General features: G+C 45.9%; 1 protein-coding gene across 1 annotated transcript in view; it reads right to left on the minus strand.

The window, feature by feature from the left end:
• Nucleotides 1–703: 703 nt before the first annotated feature.
• The window catches only part of LOC141265121 (ATP-binding cassette sub-family B member 5-like), a 169,387-nt gene continuing 147,984 nt past the window's right edge, over nucleotides 704–22,106 (minus strand). Inside the window, exons 7-8 of the mRNA XM_073677795.1 lie at nucleotides 7,891–8,037; nucleotides 704–5,867 (exon numbers count right to left, since the gene is read on the minus strand). Coding sequence (XP_073533896.1) covers nucleotides 5,670–5,867; nucleotides 7,891–8,037 — 345 coding nt within the window. The 3' untranslated portion in view covers nucleotides 704–5,669. The remainder of the gene's footprint in view (nucleotides 5,868–7,890; nucleotides 8,038–22,106) is intronic.

Consider the following 22,106-nt stretch of genomic DNA (forward strand, 5'->3'; position numbering starts at 1 on the left):
ATGCTGCCCCTTATTGCATGAAGAAGTCCGAAATCAGACATGCTGGAACTTTATTTCCCCTGACATCGTCTGATGGGGATAGTTGGGGCTCCCATACACCTTAGACCTCAATAGTCTAATGCTAATGAAAGATCAGTGAATCTTTTGTTAGAGCCCCAGCTGACAGACTAAAGAAATCAGGTCACACAGATGGTGGAGTGGTAATGAGCTGACAAGGAAAGCCACCACCCTCTGACTAAGGCCACGGCTCCACTATCAGTATTTGGTCAGTATTCGGTCAGTATTTTTGATCAGGAGTGGTAGACAAAACCAGGCGAAGAAAAGGTATAATAGAAACAAGTGCACCAATTCAGAATTTGTCACCCACCCTTTGGAAAAAATACTGACCAAATACCGATAGTGGGGCTGCGGCCTAACACCTTAGATCACTATTGACCTCTGCATTTAATATAATGATATGTGTGGCAAAATATCTTGTCTTACAGCTCACACAGTGTAGTTTAATGCCTTAATTATTTTTTACTAGATTGAATCTTCCATACTTCCATGCAAAGTTAAATGTTCAAGCATATACATACATATATATATATATATATATATATATATATATATATATATATATATATATGTATATATATATATATATATATATATATATATATGTTTGCTCGCTCATCTCTAGTCACAAAAATGCATATCCATGTTATTTATAGTTTTTAAATATAATTTAATGCAATTTATTATTATAGCACCATTTATTCCATGGCCCTTTACATGTGAAAGGGGAGTACATAGCATAAACAATTACAATAATTTTGAACAATTCAAGTCAGCGACTGGTACAGGAGGAGAGAGGACCCTGCCTGCGAGAGCTCACAGTTTACAAGGGATGGGTGAGGATACAGTAGGTGAGGGTAGAGCTGGTCATGCAGCGGTATGGTGGAGCAGTGGTTACTGCAGGTTGTAGGCTTGTTGGAAGAGGTGGATCTTCAGGTTCCTTTTGAAGGTTTCCACGGTAGACGAGAGTCTGATGTATTGGGGTAGAGAGTTCTAGAGTAGGGGGGATTCACGGAAGAAATCTTGTATGCAAATGTGGGAAAAGGAGATAAGAGGAGAGTAGAGAAAGAGATCTAGTGAGAATTGGAGGTTGCGTGCAGGTAAGTACCGGGAGACTAGGTCACAGATGCCATGGTTAAGGTTTTGAACTGGAGTCTCTAGGTAATGAGGAGCCAGTGAAGGGAATGACAGAGAGGGAGGCTGGGGAATAGCAGGGGAACAGGTGGATTAGTTGGGCAGCAGAGTTTAGGATAGATTGGAGGGGTGCGAGAGTGTTAGAGGGGAGGCTACAGAGCAGGAGGTTGCAGTAGTCAAGGCGGGAGATGATGAGGGCCTGCACTAGTGTTTTTGCAGCTTCGTGGTTGAGGAATGTGCGAATATGGGAGATATTTTTGAGTTGTAGTCGGCAGGAAGTGGAAAGGGCTTGGATATGTCATTTGAAGGAGAGATTAGAGCCAGGGTTACACCGAGGCAGCGAGCTTGCAGGACTGAGGAGAGTTAGCAGCCAGTGACTATGATGGATAGGTCAGATGGGAGGGATGAGTGAGACTATGGAAAGATGATGAATTCAGTTTTATCCATGTTAAGTTTTAGAAATCTGTCAGAGAAGAAGGATGAAATAGCGGACAAACATTATCGGATTCTGATTAGTAAAGAGCTGTCCCAGGCCAGAGGTGTAGATGGAGAAGAGCAGAGGTCCAAGGACTGAACTTTGCAGGACACTGACAGATAGAGGGCGAGATCAGTACGTGGTGTGTGAGTGGGAGATACTGAATGTCCGATCTGTTAGGTATGAAGAGATCCAAGATAGGGCCAAGTCTGTGATGTCGAGGGATGAGAGAGTCTGCAGTAAGAGGGAATGGTCCACTGAGTCAAAGTCAGATGACAGGTCCAGGAAGAGTAGGACAGAGTAGTGTCGCTTGGATTTGGCGGTTAGTAGGTTGTTGATGACTTTAGTCAGGGCAGTTTCAGTGGAGTGATGCGGTCAGAAGCCAGCTTGTAAGTGGTCAAAGATGGAGCAGGAGGAGAGCTGGGAGGACAGTTCAGAATGGACGTGTTGTTCCAGTAGTTTTGAGGCATAGGGGAGAAGTGATATGGGCTATAGCTAGTCAGAGGAGATGGGTCAAGGGAGGGCTTTTTGAGGATGGGTGTGATCGACGCATGTTTGATGCATGAGGGGAAGCCACCAGTTGTTAGTGACAGGTTGGGTTAGGGTTGGGATGAAGACTGTGGTGAGGTTAGGGATGAGGTGGGTCAAGTTCTCAGGTGGTGATGTGTGATTTGGAGAGTAAAGAGGAAACTTGATCATCTGTAATGGTGGAGACGCTGGTTTTGGAAGAGGGAGGTTGAGTAGATATGAGGAGGGGCTGTGGGGACTTTAGGCAAAACCTTTGTCTGATGGTGTCAATATTCTGCTTGAAGAATGAGGCAAAGTCTTCAGCTGAGATGAGAGAAGAGAGAGGAGGTGACGGGTGACAGAGAAGATAATTGAAAGTGTTGAATAGCTGTTTAGGGTTGTGAGACAGGGAGGATGTGAGAGATGAGAAATAGGTTTGTTTTGCTGCAGTAAGTGTGGACTTGAAAAAGGTGAGGGACTGTTTGAATGCGATGAAATGCTCATTAGAATGGGACCTTTTCCATCTCCACTCAGCAACCCTGGAGGCCCTTTGCAGTTCTTTAGTCAAGTTGGTGTGCCAGGATTTCCTGTTGAGTGTGCGAGCTGTGGTATGTGTGAGGGAGGCGACCGAATTGAGAGCTGCAGCTGTTGTGGTGTTATATAAAGTGGCAGCAGCATCTGCATCTTGTAAGGAACTTATGTCTGTAAGAGGGAGGAGGAATTCAGGGAGTGAGTGTAGGTCAAGATGTTTGAGATTTCTGTGAGGGTGTGCAAGTTTGTGGAATGGGGATTGGGCACCTAGAGAGGGAAGAGAATGAAAGTAGGTTGTGGTCAAACAGGGGGAGAGGAGAGTTAGAGAAGTTAGATAGGGAACAGAGACGGGTGAAGATGAGGTCCATTGTTGGCCATCTTTTTGAGTGGGGGCAGAATATCATTGAGTAAGGCCGAAAGAGGAAGTGAGGAATAGAAGGTTAGAGACAGATGAGTGGGAAGTGTCAATGGGGATGTTAAAATGAAAGTGGGGATGTCAGTGGAAAGGAAATGAAGCAGCCAGGTGGTGAAGTGGTCAAATAAAGTGGTGGCTGGTCCTGGGAGGCAGTAAATGACGGCCAGTTGGAGGGGGAATAGATGTGCACAGAATGCACCTCAAAAGAGGGGAGAGCAACGGAAGGTGGTAGTGGGATATGGGTGAAGGAACAGTTGCCTGACAGGAGAAAACCTACTCCTCCACCATGCTTGCCGTTGGAGTGGGGTGTGAGAAAGATGGAATCCATCGTATGAAAGTGCAGCTGGAGAGGTTGTGTTAGAGGGGGTGAGCCAGGTTTCAGTGATGGCGAGGAAGGAAAGTTTGTTAATAATTAAAAGATAATGGATGTAGGAAAGTTTGCTGCAGATGGAGCAAGCGTTCCATAGAGCTCCTGTTAGTGGGACTGGGGAAGCGGGGCTGGGCAGATGGGATGGGTATAAGGTTTGAAAGGTTGCGAGAGTTTGTGACAGATCGTGGATAGGAGACAAAAGTGACTGTGGGGATGTGCTGAGGAGGGCCAGAATTTGAAGAGATATCGCCAGAAGTCAGAAGGAGCAAGGAAAGTGTTAGTAGGTTGGAGCAGCAGAGGGCATGAGGTGGCTGTCTGTGTTTGGAGACACAGGAGTGAATATTGAGGAATAGTTCCAAGGGTAGCTGAGATGGATGGGGGGGGTGGAGGGAGAGATGACCAGTTCCTTACTAGGTGTAGGGATTAGGGGGGTTAGTAGAAAGTGTAGGACTCTAGGGGAGAGAGTGAAAACAAAAAGAAACATTGTTTACTTTGCCTGGGTATCTAGTCTCCTTTGGTTCCCTTCAGGTTCAATTCAGGTCTAATTCTTCAATATGCCACACTTGATGAATTCACACTGGGCAGACTACGTCAGCAGACTGAGGGCTCACAATGCATTCAGGTATTAAGCAGAGGGGAGAGACCTCTGACCCATGTTTATCAGATAAGTACAAACTGGCCCAGATGCAAGATATAACACAAGCAAAGTAAAACAGGCTGGTCATAAAGAAAAGAAAAGTGCTGAACAAGGGTCATGCAGTGGTCAGCTTACAAACATACCGAGTTGTTAGTGAACACAGGAGAGGTAAGCTGTATCACACACCTAAAGTTGGGTGCCTTACCAAGTTGTAACATTAACATTTTGAGTTAGCCAGTATAATGCGAAACTGTGCAAAAATAACATGCATAACATTATGTTCTTCAATTCTAAACATTAGATAAATGTGGCTTGTTTATTAGTGCATATGACGCGCCCCCTGGGCCTGTGCTGGGAGGGGAACCCGGAGCCGGATCTGATAGGGGTAGTAGTCCTTGTGGCGGTGACCCGGTCCGTGCCCAGGGTGTCAAACCAAGTGGCAGAACTTTGAGTAAGATGTATAGAGTTCGACTACGCCACCCGTTGGATGCGGTTATGAGACCGCCGCTGCAGGGCAGACCGCTGAGGCCGGTGGTACGGTTGTGCAGCGTGGATGGTATAACCCCCAACGGGAGAGGTATGGCCTCAGGGCAGCAGACGTGGATGATGGTGATAGTAGAATTGCACGCAGGCACCAGGAACCACTCAGAGACGGTGCGGTGTAGTTTAGGGTCTTTACTGGTGGCAAAAGCGGACCCTCCCGGGAGTACTGGCTAGCGATCGGGGCCTGGTCAGTCCGTGAGCAGGTAGGATCTCCCCTGGCCAGGCGGAGTTGTAGGCCTCCCCAACTAATTGTACTCTTCCTGGCTACCTTGCTAGAAGCGGGTAGAAGTAGCCCACGTCCCTGAGTGTACCGTGTGGTGCTCACCCGTATGGCCGGTGACTCGGGGCCTTCTGGTAGCCTCCGCTCCACGCCGGCGGTGCTGGTCCCTTGCGTGTGACCGTGCCTTCGGGTTTCTTGGCCAGAGGACCTGAAATCCCCTGCCGGTCGGTTTCTGCTGCTGGGTATGGATCAGTCTCCACAGCCTCGGACTCCGTGTCCGGTGAGATCTCTTCAGTCAGGATGAGCTCTACAGCTTCCAGTCCCTGACCCCTTCTATCACTGCTCCCACAGAGCTCCTGATCTTACTTTCCCTGTATCTGCTCCACTCCAGACCAGACTGTGTCTCTGTCTGGGACTCCTCTTCTTCTCTTTCTCCCTAACCCTGCCTCAGCCCCCAGTTTATATAGGGGAAGTTCTTCCCCTCCCAGGACTGGGCAGGAGGTGTGGCATGCTTAGGGTGCCTGACCAGGAGACCTCCCACCTGCTCTCAGACGTAATATTGCTATTACTGTGGTAACCAGACCCCTGGGGTTCCACACATACATTGCAAAATCTACCTCTAGTTCACTTATCATATGTTACATAGAGCACTTACATAAGGCTTAAATAAAAATAGTTTTTTGGAATGCTCATTGGCTTTTTTATAGCAGTAACTAAGCAGATTTTCAGGTTTCAAGGCTTCATATTGATGTTGTTTTTCAGCAGTTCAGAGCATTTCATCTAAGTTATATTTTGTGCATTTACTAGTTGGAAATATGCCCCTTGGTTACTGAGAAGCTTCTGGTGAGTTCCTATTTCGATCACTGTTCCATTCTTCATGACAACAATAACATCTGCATTCTGAACTGTAGATAGTCTATGTGCGATCATGATGCAAGTCCTTCCTTTCCTGGCTTGATCAAGCGCTTGTTGTACAACCTTGATAGAAGAGCAAATTATGGCTTTAATCAATAGAATTGAATGACAGTAATATGGAACAACAGTAAGAGTATGTTCACACAGATTTTTGTGGGCTGAAAAATCTACTCAAAAGGTTCTGAATGTGCAAACAATGTCTTTATCAGGCGGAATCTACTTGGAACCCACCTGAAAATGTGTAGCAAAACCACCGTAAAAAGTGAACATACTGCACAGCAATTTAAAAATGACATTTCTGTGAACATGTTCAGTCTTTTGTTACCTCTTTTAACTGCTTAAAGGTTCATAAACCATGAGATGGTAAAGGGCACATTTGCATGTTCTGTATTTGGTCAGTATTTTACATCAGTATTTGTAAGCCAAACCAGGAGTGGATGGAAATTGCAGAAGTGGTGACTAAGGTTGAGCGAGTATGTTCTGTCCGAGTATGCTCGGGCCGAGCTCCGAGTATTTACAGCTGCTCGGTGATATGGTTGAATCGCTCCCACAATGTGTAAGAAATAGACATTCCTCACATGTAATAAAACTGTCAAACAGTTGCAAATCATGCACACGGGAGCGATTTAACCTTATCACCGAGCAGCTATAAACACTCGGAGCTTGGCCCGAGCATACTCGGCGAAAGGGTTAATAGAACATACTCGCTCAACACTAGTGGTGACGTGTTTCTATTATACTTTTCCTCTGATTGTTCCACTCCTAGTTTTGGCTTACAAATACTGATGTAAAATACTGACAAAATACTGAATGTGTAAACATGGCTTGTAAGAAGTAGCATGCTTCTTTAGGTGGCTTCCACTTGCTAGCTTTAGGTCATGATCACACTATCAGTATTTGGTCAGTATTTCACATCAATATTTATGAGCCAAAACCAGGAGTGGGTCAAAAATGAAGAATTGGTGCATGTATTTCTATTATACTTTTTCTCTGATTGTTCCCCACCTGGTTTTGACTTACAAATACTGATGTAAAATACTGACCAAATACTGATACTGTGACCGTAGCCTTAGAATAAATCACTGCCTCCGCAAAAACGATGATAAAACTGTCAGAGGAAGAAGACTGCCGGATGTAGTTGACTATATCTTGCTGCCCATTTCAACTAGGTGTATACAGCTGAAAATCATGCACAACAGAGCACACTGTGACTCCATCTGCATTATTATAGTCAGCAGCCCCCAATCTCATTTTGCAGGCGTTCGTCTGAATGCCCTAACAGAGTCACTGAACATATATGCAAACGTTATGTGAACATAGCCTTAGGCCTCATTCAGACGTCTGCATTACACATTCATGTTCTATCCTTAATTCTCATGGATAGAACATGTACCCATTATGGTCTATGGTGCTATTGACATGTTCCGCTTATTTTTTCTTTTTTTGCCGATTGTGTGCAAAAATAATGGAGACACGTCTTTTTTTCCAGCATCATGGCAGAAAGGCACCAATACAAAGGTATGTTCTGTGAACATCACAGACAGTACACAGATGTCATCACTATCCTGAACTGTAAATTGAAGTCTTCTGACCATGTACAAGTTGCTTTGTCCAATGAGGACTTCTCTGGTGAAAGTGAACTGAGAATTCTCTGCCGTGTAGTCCATATCTCCATCTAAAGAAATCCTTAGACTCTGAGCCGAAGTGCAACCCACATAAAGTCCATTGTCAGCCCAGAGGGTCCACTACTTCCAGGCAGGCCTCATGCTACATATGTTCTTCTTTACTAATTCACTGTAGTACATTCTGATAAAGTGTTAGGCTATGTGCCCACGATGCAGAAATGAAGCAGAAAATTTCTGCAGCATTTCTGCATCTCCGTGGCAGAAAAAACGCATGCAGATTGTGCATGCGTTTTTCCTGCAGAATACATGCGGAATACAGGCGGATTCACATGCGTATCCACATGCGTTAACGCATGTGTTTCCGCATGCGGACTGACAAGCACTTTCCAGGCGATAGCATCACGCAGCCTTATAGTAACTACTATTTCTATATTAGTGAAGAAAGGAATGACATATTTTACCTTTTCACTCTCATTATCTAGCGCTGAGGTGGCTTCATCAAGCAGTAGAATTTTTGGAGACCGTATAAGTGCTCGGGCAATAGCGATCCTTTGCTTCTGACCCCCAGAGAGCTGAGTGCCTTTAGCTCCAACTGATGTGTTATATTTCTATGGGTAGGAAACATATATTTATGGAAAACTTAATGAAGACGTGATATGGCAGACGAGAGACAACAGATATACAGTGGTGTGAAAAAGTGTTGGCCTCCTTCCTGTTTCTTATTCTTTTGCATGTTTGACACAATTGAATGTTTCAGATCACAAAACAAATTAAAATATTAAAACATTTAACAAAGATAACACAAGTAAACACAAAATGTAGTTTTTAAATGACCTTTATTATTAATGATAAAATAAATTCAAACCTACAAGGCCCTGTGTGAAAAAGTGATTGTCCCCTAAACCTAATAACTGGTTGGGCCACCCTTAGCAGCAACAACTACAATCAGGCGTTTGCAGTAACCGGAAACGAGTCTCTTACAAAGTTCTCGAGGAATTTTGGCCACTTGTCCTAATAATTCAGCTACATTGGGGGGTTTCCGACAATGAACTGCCTTTTCAAGGTCATGCTACAGCAACTCAATTGGATTAAGGTCAGGACTTTGACTAGGCCACTCCAACGTCTTAACTTTGTCATTCTTAAGCCATCCAGAGGTGGACTTGCTGGTGTGTTTTGGATCATTGTCCTACTGCATAACCCAAGTGCGTTTCAGCTTGAGGTGAAGAACAGATGGCCAGACATTTTCTTTCAGTACTTTTTGGTAGACTGCAGAATTCATGGTTCCATTTACCACAGCACTAGTGATGAACGAGCATGCTCGCCAGTGCTCATTACTCGCCCAAGCATCTCACTGATCGAGATGCTTGGTGCTCGGCGAGTATTTCCAGGATGCTCAGGCAGGAGCTTGGGTCCCCGCCCCGCATGTTTGCCACTTTTTAGACAGCCAATTAACATGTAGGGATTGCCTGCCACTCATTGTAATGCCGTAGCCATGTGGGTTGTGGTATTACAGTGATTGGCTGGCCACATAGCGTCATCAGGTCTATATAAGACCTGGTGATCCTATGCTCATCACAGTGTACCCCGGAAATAGGCAGAGTAGGGAGAAGTGCTGCTGAGCGAGGGAAAAAATTGGTGGTTGTTTTAGTCAATTATTCCACAGTTATATACACATCTAAACTAACAGTCCTTCTAAGGACTAATTCAGCTGCATATATTACTGGTGATAGCAGGAATTAGGCACGGTTTGTGGACAGTGCATACAGCACAATAGGGTCCATTGCACGTTTTCTCTGTAGCTGCTGTTACAGATATCCATAGCCCTATATATCAGGGCTATTTATTTTTTGCTCCTAATCCTGATTATTTGCTTAAAAAGCAATACAATACTCCATTTTAATGCTCCATTTGATTGTTAGCAAAATACAGACAGATGTTTTTTATTTTATTCACATTGCTGTATTGTGGAAGCAGAGAAACTTTTTCCATCATCACACATGATCAAATATTACTGTGGTAATAATTGTGACATTTTTTGGAGCATGCCAAATATTAACCTCCATTTAAAGTCAGCCAGCTGTGTTTTCTTGAACCTATTTACACTTGGTCGCTGACCAATAGTATACTACAAGGCCACTGGCTAAAACCGCGGTCGTTATGACGCGCCCCTGGGCCTGTGTCGCGCTGCGTTGCGCACGCGGGAGCTTACCCGGAGCCGGATCTGTTTAGGGTTGTAGTCTCGTGGCGGTGACCCGGTCCGTGCCCAGGGAGTCAAACTGGACGGCAGTCTGTTAGCGGTAGAAAATGGTTGATGTCTACGCCACCCGTTGAATGCAGCCAGGGGGGCTGCTGCTGCAGGGCAGACCGCTGAGGCCGGTGGAAGGATGGTGCAGCGTGATAGTATAACCCCCAACGGGAGGGGTATGGCCTCAGGGCAGCCGACGTGGATGATGGGGGTAGCAGGAACCACTCAGAGACGGTATGGTAGCGTTCAGGGTCTTTACTGGTAACAACGATAGACCCTCCCGGAGTACTTGCTAGCGAACGGGGCCTGGTCAGTCCTTGAGCAGATGGGATCTCCCCTGGCCAGGCGTAGTTGTAGGCCTCCCAAGCTGACTGTACTCTTCTGGCTACCTTGCTAGAAGCTGATGTAAGTAGCCCACGTCCCTGAGTGTACCGTGTGGTGCTCACCCGTATGGCCGGTGACTCGGGGCCTTCTAATGGCTTCCGCTCCACGATGGCGGTGCTGGTCCCACGCGTGTGACCGGGCCTTCGGGCTTCTGGGCCAGGGGACCTGAAATCCCCTGCCTGACGGATTCTGCTGCTGGGTAGAAGTTAGTCCCCACAGCCTCGGACTCCGGGTCCGGTAAAGAATCTTCTTAGTCAGGGCGAGCTCTTTAGCTGCCAGCCCCTGACTCCTTGTGACTCTGCTGCTTCCTATGCTGCTCTTGTCTCTACTCTTCCTGGACTCACTAACTCTGCCTCAGCCCCGGGTTTATACAGGGGAAGTTCTTCCCCTCCCAAGGCTGGGCAGGAGGTGTGGCATGCACAGGATCCCTGACCAAAGGACCTCCCACCTGCTCTCAGACGTAATATCTCTATCACTGTGACAACCAGACCCCTGGGGTGTCACAGTTACATGTGATCCCATATTACTGCTGTAATAATACAGACATTTTGAGGAGTGGGCCAAATATTACACTCCATTTAAAATGATCAAAGCGCGTGGCAAGGGACGGGGAAGTGGACGTGATGGTGATGTGCATGCAGAGGCTGAAGCCGTGGGCAAGATGAAACTGTGCCTACTGAGGGAGCACAACAAACACCCACATCATGTCAAATACCTTCCTGTCCCAATTACTAGGGGGCCATGGAACACCACTCTTGAAGCCAGAGCAGTGTGAAAAGGTTGTTGGTTGGATAGCAGATAATTCTTCCAGTCACTTTGCCGCCACCACCACCCTGTCTTCCATGCAGTCCAGTCTCAGTAGCCGTGAGTCTGAACCACATATTCCTCACCCTGATTCTCCTTCCTCCCACCATGCCGAGTACCCAGAGACAACTTATCCCATACTTGGACACTGCAAAGAGCTGTTCACTTTTCATTTATAGATTCAGGCCTCTCACCTGGTCCGATTCAAGCGGGGCAAGAGGAGATCGCATGCAGTGATGCCCAAATATTTGAGCAGCCACGGTTACACAAAGGCAATGGTGGGAAAGTGCAATTACTATCACAAGAGGTGGAAGATGATGAGACACAATTGCCAGAAAGTCAGGAGGAGGACCAGGATGTGGAAGTGGAAGATGAGGTGATGGATGATGAAGTCAATGACCCAATCTGGCAAAGTAACATGCATAGCGAGGACAGCAGCACACAGGAGGAGGGAGGTGTAGCATGACAACAGGCAGGAAAAAGCAGAAAAGCAGTGTGGAGGCCACAGACACAAGGCAGGCAACTGTTTCCCCAACATCAACACCAGGGAAGTTGCCAGACAAATTTTTAGGTCTTTCAGAGTCTGGTTCTTTTTTAAAGACTGTCCAGATAACCCAAAAAAGGACATTTGCACCCTCTGCCAGGCAAGCATCAGCAGGGGCAGCAAAACTACCAGTCTGACTATCACCAGCATGCTCAGGGACATGACAGCAAAGCATCCGACTAGGTGGGACGAACGCCAGGGTCCAGAAATAGTGTCTACTGGTGACTCTACTGCCTGTTCCGCTGCTGTGCGTGCATGCCAATCCCCTGTCCATGGCACAGGCAAAGATGCATCCCGCCCTACACCTGTCGTTGCACACTTGCAACCATTACCGTCACTGTCCACGTCCTTGTCCAAGTGCAGCTTTTAGTTGTCCCTACCTCAGTCATTTGAACGCACAACCACACTGCTAAACTCACACATTTCTCGAATGCTTGCACTTGAAATGTTGCCTTTTAGGCACGTGGAGATGGAATTTTTCCGCAACCTGATGGCAGCCGCCGTCCGTCAGTACTTGGTCCCCAGCCACCACTATTTCTCCCAGGGTGCCGTCCCCACACTACACAAGCACGAGTCCCAGAACATTAGCCGTGACCTCAACAATGCAGTTACTGGGAGGTCCACCTAACCACGGACAAGTGCTTGTGGCCAGGGACGGTACATCTTGCTGACAGCACACTGGGTTAATATAGTGGAAGCCGGGACCCAGTCAGACTCTGGGATGGAACATGTTCTCCAAACGCCGAGGACTGCGGGCCCTGGGTCATTCAGAGTTTCCCCCAAATTCTACAGTTCTTGCACCTCCTCCATCTCCTAAATGACCACATCAGACAGAATCTGGAAGCACTGCAGCACTGCCTTGGCCAAGCGGCAACAGGCAGTGCTGAAGCTAATATGCTTAGGGGACAAACCGCACGCCTCTGATGGGTTGTTGACAGCTGTAACAGAGGCTGTGGCTGTCACTACTGAACCTACAGCCAGGCATGGTCGTGTGTAACAATGGCCGCAACAAGTACACATCCACAGGTCAAGGGTCATTAGTCACATGTCAGAGGTAAAGGCACAGGGCTCAGCTATCATTGTTTTAGCTAATCTATTTACATAGTTGGTATCATAGGGGCTGTTGCAAATAAACATCTAGGTGACTTTTAGTACAATTTGTCATTAGCATAGTAAACTTGATGGTTTCCAAAAGAATAGAATTCAACATTCAGGGTTATACAAATACTGGTCTGTTCTTATTGACCAGACACAAATACACAAAGATAATAGGATATTTACTCTGTATTGTCACAGTGAGCGGCGATCATGCCATAATTAGCGTCACCATCCCACTTCTCTGTCTTCTGAAACTCTCTCTGCTCACAAGTAAAGAGAAGGCACTGCAGGCAGAGCACGATGAGATGGAGCAAAGAGCCATACAGGGTGATGCCACACAGCCAAGCCTCATCCCATCCCAATGCTGATTTGGTGATAACGAGGAGGAGGTAGAGGAGGAGGAACAGGAGCTATTTTCCTGCGCCACAAAAGGTACTACACACAACTGTCATGCCATCTGTTCAGCATAGATGACCTGAGGAAAAGGAGAATGAGGAGGAGGGGCATGAGGAAGAGAACATATACAGTCATTCTCTTGGTTAGGACATGGAAGACTTGGGTGTTACCAGTCTGGCACAAATGGCTGACTTTATGTTCTTCTGCCTTTCCAGTGACCCTCGAGTTGTACACATTTTGTCCGACAGTAAATACTGGTTGGTCATACTTCTAGATCCACGCTACAAGGAGAACTTTCTATCTCTCCTTCCCGCGGCGGAGAGATCTAGTAAAATGTTGCAGTACCAGAAGGCCCTTTTTGTGGAATTATTAAAAAAATTCCCATCTGAAAACACTGGCGGCAGAGGTCACAGTTCCTTGGACAACCAAGGAGTAAAGACGAGGGAGACACAAATACAATGCAGCAGAGGAAGGAAAACATTCAAAGGTGTGGGGCAGTTTTCTCAGACCCTCCCAGCGCCCAGGCTCTGATGCACGGGGTACTCTAACAAGGAGGGAAAAGTTTTGGAAGATGCTGAAGGAGTACCTTGCCGACCAGACCAATGTCCTCCATGATTCCTCTGTGTCTTATAATTATTGGGTATGCAAGCTGGACTCGTGGTAAGAACTGGCTCTCTACGCCTTGGAGGTCCTGGCCTGCCCTGCCGCTAGCATTTTGTCAGAGCGGTTTTTAGTGCTAACGGGGACATTAAAACTGATAGGCACATCCGCCTGTCAATTGAAAATGATGACAGACGAGGGTGCTCGACACTGCTCAGTACTCACCTGAGCATCTCACTGATCGACATGCTCGGCGAGTATTTCCGGGTTGCTCGGACGGGAGCTTGGATTTCCATCCTGCATGTTTGGGGCTCTTTAGAGAGCCAATGGACATTCAGGGATTGCTTGCCACACACTGTAATGCTGTAGCCATTTGGTTGTGGCATTTCAGTGATTGGCTGGCCGCATAGCTTCATTGGATCTATATAAGACCTGGTGTCTCTATGCTCATCACAGTCGTCGAACCCGGAAACGGGCAGAGTAGGGAGAGATGCTGCTAGCAACAGAATTGCCGGTATAATAGTTAGATATAGGTAGTGCTACTCCAGGAGTATATACAGTCATATGAAAAAGTTTGGGCACCCCTATTAATCTTAAGCTTAATGTTTTATAAAAATTGGTGTTTTTGCAACAGCTATTTCAGTTTGATCTATGTAATAACTGTTGGACACAGTAATGTTTCTGCCTTGAAATGAGGTTTATTGTGCTAACAGAAAATGTGCAATCTGCATTCAAACAAAATTTGACAGGTGCATAAGTATGGGCACCCTTATCATTTTCTTGTTTTAAATACTCCTACCTACTTTTTACTGACTTACTAAAGCACTTTTTTTGGTTTTGTAACCTCATTGAGCTTTGAACTTCATAGCCAGGTGTATGCAATCATGAGAAAAGCTACTTAAAGTGGCCACTTGCAAGTTGTTTTCCTGTTTGAATCTCCTCTGAAGAGTGGCATCATGGGCTCCTCAAAACAACTCTCAAATGATCTGAAAACAAAGATTATTCAACATAGTTGTTCAGGGGAAGGATACAAAAAGCTGTCTCAGAGATTTAACCTGTCAGTTTCCACTGTGAGAAACATAGTAAGGAAATGGAAGAACACAGGACAGTTCTTGTTAAGACCAGAAGTTGTAGGCCAAGAAAAACATCAGAAAGGCAGAGAAGAAGAATGGTGAGATCAGTCAAGGACAATCCTCAGACCACCTCCAGAGAGTTGCAGCATCAACTTGCTGCAGATGGTGTCACTGTGCATCGGTCAACTATACAACGCATTTTGCAAAAGGAGAAGCTGTATGGGAGAGTGATGCGAAAGAAGCCGTTTCTGCAAGCACGCCACAAACAGAGTCGGTTGAGGTATGCAAAAGCACATTTGGAGAAGCCAATTTATTTTTGGAAGAAGGTCCTGTGGACTTGTGAAACCAAGATTGAGTTGTTTGGTCATACAAAAAGGCGTTATGCATGGAGGCAAAAAAACACAGCATTCCAAGAAAAACACTTGCTACCCACATTAAAATTTGGTGGAGGTTCCATCATGCTTTGGGGCTGTGTGGCCAATGCCGGCACTGGGAATCTTGTTAAAGTTGAGGGACGCATGGATTCCACTCAGTATCAGCAGATTCTTGACAATAATGTTCAAGAATCAGTGACAAAGTTGAAGTTACGCAGGGGATGGATCTTTCAGCAAGACAATGATCCAAAACACTGCTCCAAATCTACTCAGGCATTCATGCAGAGGAACAATTACAATGTTCTGGAATGGCCATCCCAGTCCCCAGACCTGAATATCATTGAACATCTGTGGGATCATTTGAAGAGGGCTGTCCATGCTCGGCGACCATCAAACTTTACTGAACTGGAATTATTTTGTAAAGAGGAATGGTCAAAAATACCTTCTTCCTTCATCCAGGAACTCATTAAAAGCTACAGGAAGCGACTAGAGGCTGTTATTTTTGCAAAAGGAGGATCTACTAAATATTAATGTCACTTTTCTGGTGGGGTGCCCATACTTATGCACCTGTCAAATTTTGTTTGAATGCAGATTGCACATTTTCTGTTAGTACAATAAACCTCATTTCAAGGCAGAAACATTACAGTGTCCAACAGTTATTACATAGATCAAACTGAAATAGCTGTTGCAAAAACACCAATTTTTATAAAACATTAAGCTTAAGATTAATAGGGGTGCCCAAACTTTTTCATATGACTGTATATACACTGCTCAAAAAAATAAAGGGAACACTCAAATAACACATCCTAGATCTGAATGAATGAAATATTCTCATTGAATACTTTGTTCTGTACAAAGTTGAATGTGCTGACAACAAAATCAAACAAAAATCATCAATGGAAATCAAATTTATTAACCAATGGAGGCCTGGATTTGGAGTCACCCCCAAAATTAAAGTGGAAAAACACACTACTGGCTGATCCAACTTTGATGTAATGTCCTTAAAACAAGTCAAAATGAGGCTCAGTATCATGTGTGGCTTCCACGTGCCTGTATGACCTCCCTACAATGCCTGGGCATGCTCCTGATGAGGTTGCGGATGGTCTCCTGTGGGATCTCCTCCCAGACCTGGACTAAAGCATCCGCCAACTCCTGGACAGTCTGTGGTGCAACATGACGTTGGTGGATGAGTGAGACATGATGTCCCAGATGTGCTCAATTGGATTCAGGTCTGGGGAAAGGACGGGCCAGTCCATAGCTTCAATGCCTTCATCTTGCAGGAACTGCTGACACACTCTAGCCACATGAGCTCTGGCATTGTCCTGCATTAGGAGGAACCCAGGGCCAACGGCACCAGCATATGGTCTCACAAGGGTTCTGAGGATCTCATCTCGGTACCTAATGGCAGTCAGGCTACATCTGGCGAGCACATGGAGGGCTGTGCGACCCTCCAAAGAAATGCCACCCCACACCATTACTAACCCACTGCCAAACCGGTCATGCTGAAGGATGTTGCAGTCAGCAGATCGCTCTCCACGGCGTCTCCAGACTCTGTCACGTCTGTCACATGTGCTCAGCGTGAACCTGCTTTCATATGAGAAGAGCACAGGGCACCAGTGGCAACTTTGCCAATCCTGGTGTTCTGTGGCAAATGCAAGTGTCCCGCATGGTGTTGGGCTGTGAGCACAACCCCCATCTGTGGACGTCGGGCCCTCATACCATCCTCATGGAGTCGGTTTCTCCTGTACCTCCTCCTTCTCCTCCTCTTCCTGTTCGGCCTCCATCTCCGAATTGACGACATCAGTCACAAGCTGGAAGCACTGCAGCACTGCCTCGGCCAAGAGGCAACAGGCTGTGTTGAAGATAATATGCTTAGGTGACAAACCATACACCTCTGCAGAGTTGTTGAAAGCTGTAACACAGCAGGCAGATCTGTGGCTCTCACCGCTGAACATAATGCCAGGCATGGTTGTGTGTGACAATGTCCGGAACCTGGTGGTGGGGAAATGACAGCCGGAGTAGATATGGTTTCCCTCTATGCCAGTCTTTTCACCGAGCTAAAGAATATGACTGAGGTGAAATATAACTGTCACCGAGAAGCAGTGTCAGACTGAAGAACATTGGGCCCACCAGAGTATTTGATTCTGAGAGCCCACCTTTCTCCCCCGCTCAAGATCCCCATAGCAGCTGCAAGGTTTGCACTATGAAGTCTACTGATGGAGAAACCAGGGCCCACCGGAGGAGTCTCCGGTTCTCTGGTGGGCCCATCCAACCCTGCCGAGAAGCAGCCCTGGCTAAGAAAAGTCTGTGAGAAGGTTCCAGGACACTCTATGGCTGCTTTTTTTACTGTGCACTGGCTCCAGCAATCTATAAGATTGCAATCTATAAGATCCCTTCACTGGCTCCCAATTGCCCAGCGTATCCAGTTGAAACTACTAACACTGACCTACAAAGCCATCCATAACCTTTCTCCGCCGTACATTTCTGAACTAATATCTCCTGATATATTCCCTTACGTAATCTCCGGTCAAACATGCTGGAGAAACTTTCATCTACTGCCACTCAATATCTTCAGCTCCTTTGTGAGAAACTAATGTATTTTGGCAGCCACTCAGTCTACCAAATAAAATTCCTGAGAAGGAAATTGTGGATGGCTTCGCTGCTGGTACTGAGGGCACTGCTAATACCATACTCAAACCATAGTTCACTGGAAATATTCTAGGCTGGTTGGAGCCAAGCTAATTCCCACAGAAAAGTACCAGAAAGCTAAGGAGATGGTGTCCTCTATCATCATGAATAATTTGCTTGTTGACTAGGAGACCGACTACTGGTGCTGTCTAACTTGTGAATATTGTGTTGATGCTTGATTGATCCAGGGCCCGCAATCCTATCCTACAGGAAGACGTGTTCAGTCCCAGGGTCCCACTTGATCTCGGCTTCCACATTTTTAACCCAATGATGCGTCAGTGAGATGCATTGTCCCTGGCCACATTCACTTGTCCATGTGTCTGTGGTTAGGTGGTCCTTCCCACCAACTGGGCTGGTGAGGATACGGGTAATGTTTTGAGGCCCGTTCTTGTGTAAGGTGGGGATGCCTCACAAGGAGAAATAGTAGTGACTGGGGACCAAGTACCTAGGGCCAGCCGCCCGCCATGAGGTTGCGGAAAGCTTCCGCCTCCACGAGCCTAAAAGGCAACATTTCGATTGCAGGCAGTTGAAAAATGTCAGTTTAGTATTGCGGCCTGTGTGTGGGTGGGTGGCTGGCTGCATATTTGCGCTTGCATTCCAAGTACCCGAAAGCTAAGGAGATGGTTGGCCCCTATCATGAGTAATTTGCTCATTGTCTAGGAGATGGACCACTGCTGCTGTCTACCTTGTGAACATTGTCTTGAAACTTAATACACCCCCTGTGTGCTTCTGTCCTCGCTCTGCATGTCTCTTTGCCAGGTTGGGTTAGTGACTTCATCGTACACCGCTTCGTCTTCCACTTCTGCACCCTGGTCCTCCTCCTGACTTTCTGTCCATTGTGTCTCATCATTATCCACCTCTTGGGACAGTAATTGGACTTTCCAACCGTCACTTTTGGGTGACCATGGCTGCTCAAATCACTACATGCAATCTTCTGTTGCCCCACTTGAAGCAAGCCAGGCGAGACGCCCGAAACTATAAATGGAAAAGTGAACAACTCTTGGGTTAACCCTGGACTCTAATCTCTTCTTCAAACCACATATCCAAGCTCTTTCCACTTCCGAGGGGACCGAGCGAGAGGCCAGAATCTATAAATGGCAAGATGAACAAAACAGCTCTTCGGAGTGCCCAATTGTGGGATCAGTTGTCTCAGGGCACTCGGAATGCTGGAAGAAAAGAGGATCAGGATGAGGAATATGCCGACTTCAAGCAAAAAAAGTCTCCTGGATCCGTACATTCCTCAACCACCCATCTATAAAACACTAGTAAACTCCCTCATCATCTCCTGCCTTGACTACTGGAACCTCCTGCTCTGTGGCCTCGCTTCTAACACTCTTGCAGCTCTCCAATGTATCTTAAACTCTGTTGCCCAACTAATCCACTTGTCCCCTCGCTATTCTCTGGCCTCTCCTCTCTGTCAATCCCTTCTCTGGCACCCCATTGCCCAGAGACTCCAGTTCAAAACCCTAACCTTGGCATGCAAAGCGATCCAAAACCTGTCTCTGTTAGAACCTTGCTCTTAGGTTTTTTCCTTTGCTGGTCACATGACCTCGTTGGCCTATTTAATCCTGCTCCGCCCTTCTGGCTTTGCTGGACTTCATTGTATAACTACTTTCTAGCTAGCCTGTGCTCTGTATCTAACTCTGTTAGTTTGCTTGGTCTACGGACCTCAGTGTTCTATATATTTTGTTTGTTTGTCTGTCTGCTACTATTTCTGTTAGGAGGTGTCCCATTTTCCTCCCAGTCCTTAGTACTTGTAGGGATTCCTTCCCCACATCTATAGGTCTCCGTACAGACTAGCTTAGGAGTTTAGCAGATCTGATCGCAGGATCAGGTCCCCTGTTACATCATAGGGATTCAGCTGAGTTCTATCGTAGGGACAGATCTCCTCTCTTTCCTTAGCTCTGGTAGCAGAACATAACAGTAAGTCCAGCCTGCAAATTCTCTAAGGAAAGATTTTTCTGTTCCATCATGGTGTCGGTTCAGGATTTGGCTCATCGCCTGCAGGGACTCTCTCTGAAGGTGGCCGAGCTCCGTCAGCACGTGAGTAACTGTCCTGGAGCACATTTCTTGGAGCCTAAGGTATGTTTGCCGGATTTATTTTTTGGTGAACACCGAGAATTTTTTTCATTTAAAAATGCTTGCTTATTGTATTTTCGTTTGAGACCCAAGTCCTCTGGGGATGAATCCCAGCGCATAGGGTTCATAATGTCACTTTTGCGCAAAGAGCCTCAGGAGTGGGCCTTTTCTTTGCAACCTAGTGATACATGCTTCAGATCAGTGGATAGTTTTTTTTCTGCTTTGGGACTATTATATGATGATCCTGACCGTGTCGCATCAGCTGAGACTGAGTTGAGACGTTTGAAACAGGGATCAGGTAATGTGGAAAAATATTGTACTCATTTCCGTCGTTGGTCTACTCAAACAGGGTGGAACGATTCTGCTCTGAAAAGTCTATTTCTTGCTGGGCTCAATGAAAGGGTTAAAGACCTGCTAATTGCTTATCCTACACCTGAAGATTTGCAACAGGCTATGCAATTAGCTATACGGGTGGATAGGAGACTGCGTGCAAGGGTTAATGAGAGCAAATCCTCTGCTATGTCAGTTTCTGGTTATGAGAATGTGTGTACTAACAGTGGTGAATCGATGGAGATTGGATCGGTGGCACCTCGCTCTCAAGAAAAAGATCGCAGATTTTCTGAAGGCTTGTGTTTCTATTGCGGAAAATCTGGTCATTTGATTAAAGGCTGTGAGCTTCGTATGAAGAAAGAAAAAAAAATGGTCAGTCATGCCCGTATTGCCTGTTTAAATTCCAAGGGTGTATTTTTAGCTGCTTCCATGATTGCTCAGGAAAAATTAATGGAATTTCGGGTGTTTGTTGATTGCGGGTCTACTCTGAATGTGATTGATGGGGGATTCTTGGAAAGACTCAATTTAAAACCCGAACCTTTATCATCCCCCATTGCTGTGGTTTCTGTGGATGGTTCCCCTTTGAAGAATATTACTCTCAAGGTCTGTGAATTTCCTCTCACTATTAATGGTGTTCACCATGAGAAATTGGATTTGGTAGTTTTGAATAACTTGCCTTCTCCAGTAATATTGGGATTGCCCTGGTTAAAATTTCACAATCCTGTACTGGATTGGTCTACCAATGAAATTAAATCCTGGAGCCATAAATGTTATGACAAGTGTTGTAACGGGCGTATTGCAGCTTTGGATAGGGGAGAATTGCCTGTTCCTATTCAGGATTTTTGGAGAGTTTTTTCTGAGAAGGAATCGCAGGTTTTGCCTCCCCATAGAGACTATGATTGTTCTATTGAATTTGTCCCTGGAGCGACTCTTCCTAAAAGTCGTTTATTTAACCTTACTATTCCTGAGAGGAAGGCTTTGGAGGAATACATACAGACAAGTTTGGCCGCCGGTCACATTAGGCCTTCTAAGTCTCCTGTGGCGGTTGGATTTTTTTTTGTAAAAAAAAAAGGACGGCGGTTTACGTCCTTGTCTGGATTTTCGTGAGATTAACAAAATTACTGTACGCAATCCTTACCCACTGCCATTGATTCCTGATCTGTTTAACCAGTTAATGGGGGCCAAGTGGTTCTCTAAAATTGACCTTAAGGGGGCATACAATCTGTTGCGCATGAAGGAGGGTGACGAATGGAAGACTGCTTTTAACACTCCTGTGGGTCATTTTGAGAATCTGGTTATGCCTTTTGGTCTCACCAATGCTCCTGCATTTTTTCAGAATCTTATTAATGACATCCTTAGACCTTTGATCGGCAAAAATGTGGTTGTGTATTTGGATGACATTTTGATTTATTCGCCGGATCTGTAGTCTCATTGGCGGAGCGTACGTGAGGTATTACAGTTATTAATGGACAATTCGCTTTTTGCTAAGCTGGAGAAATGTGAGTTCGCTGTACAGAGAATTAGTTTTTTGGGCTACATTATCTCCAGCGAAGGTTTTGAGATGGACCCGGTTAAAGTTCAAGCTGTGCAGGAATGGCCTAGGCCTATTGGTTTGAAATCGATACAGAGGTTTTTAGGTTTCGCCAATTATTACAGAAAATTCATAAAAAATTTTTTTAGTATTGTCAAACCTCTGACCGATCTCACCAGGAAAGTTGCTGATGCGATTCAGTGGTCTTCTGAGGCCATTGAAGCTTTTGTGTATCTCAAGGAGAGGTTCACCTCTGCTCCCATCCTTATGCAGTCTGATGTGACTAAGCCGTTTTTGGTTGAGATTGATGCTTCCTCTGTGGGGGTTGGCGCAGTATTGTCTCAGGATAACGGGGATGGATTACATCCCTGTGCCTTTTTTTCAAAAAAATTTTCGGAGACTGAACTGAATTACGATATTGGTAATCGGGAATTATTGGCTATTAAACTCGCATTTGAACACTGGCGCCACTTCTTGGAAGGTGCGGAATTTCCCGTTCAGGTTCTTACGGATCATAAAAATCTGATATAT

The sequence above is a fragment of the Phyllobates terribilis genome, unplaced genomic scaffold, assembly GCF_046119375.1.
Source record: "Phyllobates terribilis strain yellow unplaced genomic scaffold, ASM4611937v1 Scaffold_4__5_contigs__length_816908805, whole genome shotgun sequence".
Lineage (NCBI taxonomy): Eukaryota > Metazoa > Chordata > Amphibia > Anura > Dendrobatidae > Phyllobates > Phyllobates terribilis.